Source organism: Eriocheir sinensis, unplaced genomic scaffold (assembly GCF_024679095.1).
Source record: "Eriocheir sinensis breed Jianghai 21 unplaced genomic scaffold, ASM2467909v1 Scaffold87, whole genome shotgun sequence".
In the NCBI taxonomy this organism is placed as follows: Eukaryota; Metazoa; Arthropoda; class Malacostraca; order Decapoda; family Varunidae; genus Eriocheir; species Eriocheir sinensis.
Window position 1 is genome coordinate 245,063 of NW_026112241.1, and position 5,580 is coordinate 250,642.

Genomic DNA, 5,580 nt, shown 5'->3' on the forward strand with positions numbered 1-5,580 from the left:
GGGTTTCCAGTTGTTGCAATGGTGAGTGATATGTCTTAAACAAATCTTGCATTATGGAAATCTTTAAATGTAGACACCACAACAACGCACTTCACCAATCCAACTGACCCAAACAGAGAAGTGCATGTTTTTGCAGATGTCCTCACCTGATAAAGTTAGTGCGAAATCATTTCCTTGATAATGGCTTTGTAACAACTGACGGAAAAGTGATTGATAGCACATGTGTGAGAGAGTTGATTATTAGGAGCAAGGCAGATTTTAAAGTAACACACAAATTGTCTGAAAAACATATTGAGGTAAAAGGTCCTCAAAGAATGAAAGTTAAATTGGCAGCACAACTCCTCTCTGACACAACTGCTAAAGCACTAATGTATTTTGGTGAAAAAGGTTTATTCGAGGGGGTGACATGGAGTGCCACGAGTGACTTCGTATCACTCATAGACACATGGTTTGATGTATTAAACTCAAACATGTTATATAATAAGAAACCTGCTAGATCGGCATTTGAGGCTGCAGATAACCAAATAGTTGTTCTACAACAAATGATCGACACAATAAGTAACTTGCATGTTCGTGGTCAAAATAATCCTCTTATGTTTCAAAAACGCATTATAATATCATCAAAGTCACTTCAAAAATTGTTTGCAATGGTAAAAGATAAATATAATATTACATTTTTACTTACATCTAGACTTAATCAGGATGTTGTAGAAAATCTGTTTGGCTATCTGCGGCAAATGGGAGGGAGCTGTGATCATCCCTCTCCTGTTTCTATAAAGTATCGACTCAGGGCATACCTTCTTGGCAAAGACAGCAGCCTCATGGGTAAAAAATATAACACTCTTGAACAAAGCAAATAAAACTGTCTCACAAGTGATTTTCTTGTCAATACTAAAAGGAATGAAGATGTGAGGAAAGTGTTACAGAGGCATTACAGCAGGAACTATGTTCACATCAATCTTCTTCAGTGCATGTACTGAAGAAGATCTAATAAATACAGATGATTTAACAGAGGAAGACATTGAATTAGGTGGCAGTCTTGAAGGTGACACAGAAACAGAAGGCATGATGTACTTCGGTGGCTATGTTGCTAGGAAGTTTCCACAACATCAGCTTGGCTACCAGTCCCAAAATTATAAGAAGAGAAAATGGATAGACGTAACAGCCAGGGATAGCAGTAAATTAGTAAAACCCAGCGAAGAATTCATACCCAAGCTCAGGAAGATGGGCAAAATTTTTAATAGTTACCATGGCAATAACACTTTGCAATGTGGAAAATCAGCGATGAGTTCTCTGGCAGAGCACATGACATATTACGTCGACCTACCAACAGAGGTGATCACATTTTATGTCCGCTGCCGCACTTTCTTTCGTATGCGGATATTAAATAATAAAATGAAGAAGGCAAGTATGCAAAAGAAAATAAATACAAAAATATATAAGTTGGTGGCGTAGAAGTAAAGTTTATGACCTACATTGATTTTTCTTTGAATACCCTAACAGTTGCATTATTATGACTGCTAAGCCCCGAGCTGAACATGTACTTCCTCATTTATATTGTCTGTCTTCCTTTTCCTACTACTTCCTACTATGCATATCCTCATTTAACGGGATTGGGGGAATGGGGAGCGAAGGAAAAGAAAAAGAAAAAGAAAAAGAAAAAGGGTCAACAGGCTGACCCTGTGGCTGCTATGGGGAGCGCCATGTGACACGTCTTGACCCCGTGAGGGTCAGCGTGTGTGTGTGTGTGTGTAAAGGCTTAGAGATTGCGAGAACTACGTTCGCCTCCAATGCCGAAGGTTCAGGATAGAAAATGATAGGTATCTCAGGAAGTGGGAAGGCAAACACTTGCTAACTTAACCTTAGGTTTATTAAATAAGCTATTAACACTGACATAACTCCTCCAACACGTACATTAAATAAGATATTAACACTGACATAACTCCTCCAACACGTACAGTAGTCTAACCGTCTAGCATCCTCTCCACACAAATGATACTACCTAAATAGTAATCACATTACAGGCAGCTAAGAAAAGAGCACGAATAATCACGGGAGAGGAATGATAGAGAAGGTTAGACTTACCTGGTGCAGAGTCGTATACACGGAAGTCAATCAGGACAACCGAGGAAACACTGTGCACACAATCACCACAAAGGTGTAACAAACATCAACAATGAACCTCCCCAAACACGTAACAGTGATATAACCGTCTATTAAACCTCACCATAGTAGTTCAAGTATAGCAACAACACAGCCCTTAGGCCAACACTGTGGGGAGGTTAAATAGAACAAGGTTAAACATCACCTGGTGTGGGGTCGTGACAGTAGCACAGATGTAACGTAGCACAGCCTAAGACGAGACTACGTAGAGGCGGCAGGATAAGAGTTCCGTCCCCTCTCTATACAGCGGCTTGAACAGGCAGAGAGATAATCACTTCAGCCCTCGAAAAGTGATGTCTTCTAAGTGAGGACCTCAGCAGAGTGGAGTGGATGTATGTCGCCGGCAGAAGGCTGGAGGTCACTGAGGATATTAACAAGACGGAGATCAGTCAACACCACCGATTCTCCTCGCGGGCTCGAAGCGTGCATCGGCAACTCACGTGAAGCATCACGCGTGGATAAGTGGTAGTTACGGTGGCGTGATGTTCCTACGCACACGGAAACACACACACACACACACACACACACGCACACACGTACACAAAGTTATGTGAGGGTTGCCGGCGGCCCTTACACTGTGTGTGTGTGTGTGTGTGTGTGTGTGTTTTAGAGTTAAGGAGGCAGCTCAAGGGCAAAATACAAAATGCTTCTGTAAATAGTTGATGATTAATTAGATAAATAGAGACAAGGAGACAGGACTATCCCAGCTTAACTCGGACCCTGGAAACAACAAATGAGTTAACACACACACACACACACACACACACACACACACACACACACACACACACACTATCAAAGGTGGTTGCTATCGGTGGGTGGTCAATATAGAGTTCTTTTTTTTTTCTTTTTTTTTTACAGCAAAGGTGTCAGTTCAAGAGCATAAAAAAAGGAGAAAATATGAGAAATAAAAGCCCGCTACTCACTGCTCTTCAATGCGTTTTTCACTACATGTTTTTCCTTTAGAATCTCACATGAAGACCCACATTTTCTCTATGCATTGACAACCCACTGCTCCTCCCTCTCACAGGGGCTTCGTGGTGCAGTGGTTAACACACTCGGCTCACAACCGAGAGAGCCCGGGTTCGATTCCCAGGCGGAGTGGAAAAATTTGAGCGGCTTTTCCGATACCTTACGCCCCTGTCCACCCAGCAGTGAATGGGTACCAGGTATTAATCGGGGGTTGTGTCCCGTCTCCTGGGGTCTGTTCCCTTCCCCTATAATTCCTTCTTCTTCTGTCTCTTCGGCATATGACCACAGATGTTGCGCCGACTAAACGAAACTTTCCAACTGTTCCCTTCTCCTATAATTCCTTCCCCCTCTGTCTCTCTCCGGCATATGACCGCAGATGTTGCGCCGACTAAACCAAACTTTCCAACTTTTTCCTCCCACTCACAGGACCGAATCATGGTATCCCTGACGTCCCTCCTTGTGCTGGCGACCTTCTTCACGCAGACCAGCCAGAACATCCCCAAGACCTCCTACCTCAAGCTCATCGACGTGTGGTTCGTGGCGCTCATCTTCGGGGACTTCTGTATCATCATGTCGCTGGTGTACGTGGAGACCCTGAGACTGAAGGAGACACAGCAGGTCGGGGGCAGCATCAAGGTCTTCCCCTACGTCCCCGGCAGCAGCAATAAGCCCATGTCCTACGCCTTCGAGTCTAAGGCCGCGCGGTGCAATAGAATGTTCATAAAACTGTTCAGGGGAGCCATTGCGATCATGCTCCTGTGCTTCGTGCCCACTTGTATGCAGGCTATACTGGCACCTTGAGGCAGTAGTAGTAGTAGTACGGTAACTCTCGATTTACGCGAGTATTGTGTCCTTGAAAAGGTGGCGTAAATCAAAAACAATGTAGTAAATCAAACAAGAGGTAGGTTTGTACCTTTATTGCCTACTGTATCACTCTAACTCCTCTCCCTCTCGTGGTTCCTCCTCTGGCTGCCCTTCCCCTCGTGGTAGCACAGCAGCGAGGGTGTTGTTATTGTTGAGTAGCGTGGCAGCGTGGGTACTTGGCGCGCGAGAAGAACTGAGCTCAGCTGTGTGGCCGTGGCGCCGTGTGAGTCTAGTTACGTGAGACATATGGTGGCCACTCCATAAAATATCGCGTATAAGTGAAAAATACGTGTAAAATAAACGTTTATTTGGATTTTAAACACAGAGTTATTTAAAAAACGCGTAAACAAAATTTGCGTAAATCGAGTGTTACCTGTAGTAGTAGTAGTAGTAGTAGTTGTAGTAGCAGCACCAAAGAATTGTTGACGGAAGGAGTAATGAAGCACCACTAACCTAACCTGTCCTCAGAGAATGTTCAGTGACAAGGCAACAGTCAATATAGGAATCATAGGTCCATATTCTTCAACTTATCAAGCTCCCATTATGACTATTCTCTAAGGCCGTAGAGAAGGTTAACCAGGTTTCCATGGGTCATTCTACTCCATTCAAGATGCAGAGGGAGGGTAAAACTGTCCTTGGGGTCACAAAACAGTCCATGAAATTCCCGGGAACTTATACAACGAGAAGCTTTTCAAATAAACTGAGGTGTCAATATGTTTAAGAATACTGGCTTAGAACATAAGAACGTAAGGAGTCTGCAAGAGGTAGTCCCTTCCATTCGCAGCAAGTCTGCCACTCTGTCCTCTGCCCCATGACAACAGCTGTTCCTTTACCCTGTTCTGACATCAAGAGGCAAGCAGGGGTCAGTCATTTTTCAAGTACAGTCAGTTGTGTGTTAGTAAAATATTTGATTACATTCTGCCTCATCTGCGGACGAGATTATACCCAAGGAACGTGGCATAACCTTGCATTAAGGAAGGATATGTGTTCGGGTGGGCTGCTGGAGTGGCTGTAGTGTGCGCAGGCTTGGTAGAGTGAGTGTGTGTGTGTGTGTGGTGTTGTGATGGACGTGTATATTGAATGTCACATAGAAACGGATGCAAGGAGGCCACAAGGAGATACTGCTCCTCAATATAATATCCATGCAGTTACAGACACCCTCCATTTGGTGCATTTCTTTTTAACCTGTCCACTGCGATTGTCAGGGATTTTGCCTTCACTGGGAGCCTGGTAACATATAGTCCCATGTCTTCTCTGCCTCTGTGGTGGATATTGGAGTGTTTCCCATGTGGTATTGGTGTGCTGGATATCCCTTCACTGGTAGCCTGGTCACATATAGTCCCATGTCTTTCTCTGCCTCTGTGGTGGATAGTGGAGTGTTTCCCATGTGGTAATGGTGTGCTGGATATCCCTTCACTGGTAGCCTGGTCACATATAGTCCCATGTCTTTCTCTGCCTCTGTGATGGATAGTGGAGTGTTTCCTATGTGGTACTGGTGTGCTGGATATCCCTTCACTGGTAGCCTGGCAACATATAGTCCCAGGTCTTTCTCTGCCTCTGTGGTGGATAGTGGAGTGTTTC

The 5,580-nt window shown here is 44.2% G+C and overlaps 1 protein-coding gene across 1 annotated transcript; it reads left to right on the forward strand.

The window, feature by feature from the left end:
• The first annotated feature begins 3,564 nt into the window (after positions 1-3,564).
• Positions 3,565-4,025, forward strand: LOC126994762 (uncharacterized). The gene has a single exon (XM_050854043.1). It carries the CDS (start codon positions 3,571-3,573, stop codon positions 3,934-3,936), a length of 366 nt encoding a protein of 121 aa, XP_050710000.1. The 5' UTR covers positions 3,565-3,570; the 3' UTR covers positions 3,937-4,025.
• The last annotated feature ends 1,555 nt before the right edge of the window (positions 4,026-5,580 follow it).

Bases quoted from the DNA above. Each gene is read 5' to 3' on its own strand.
- LOC126994762 (XM_050854043.1), top strand. From the start codon at position 3,571: ATGGTATCCCTGACGTCCCTCCTTGTGCTGGCGACCTTCTTCACGCAG.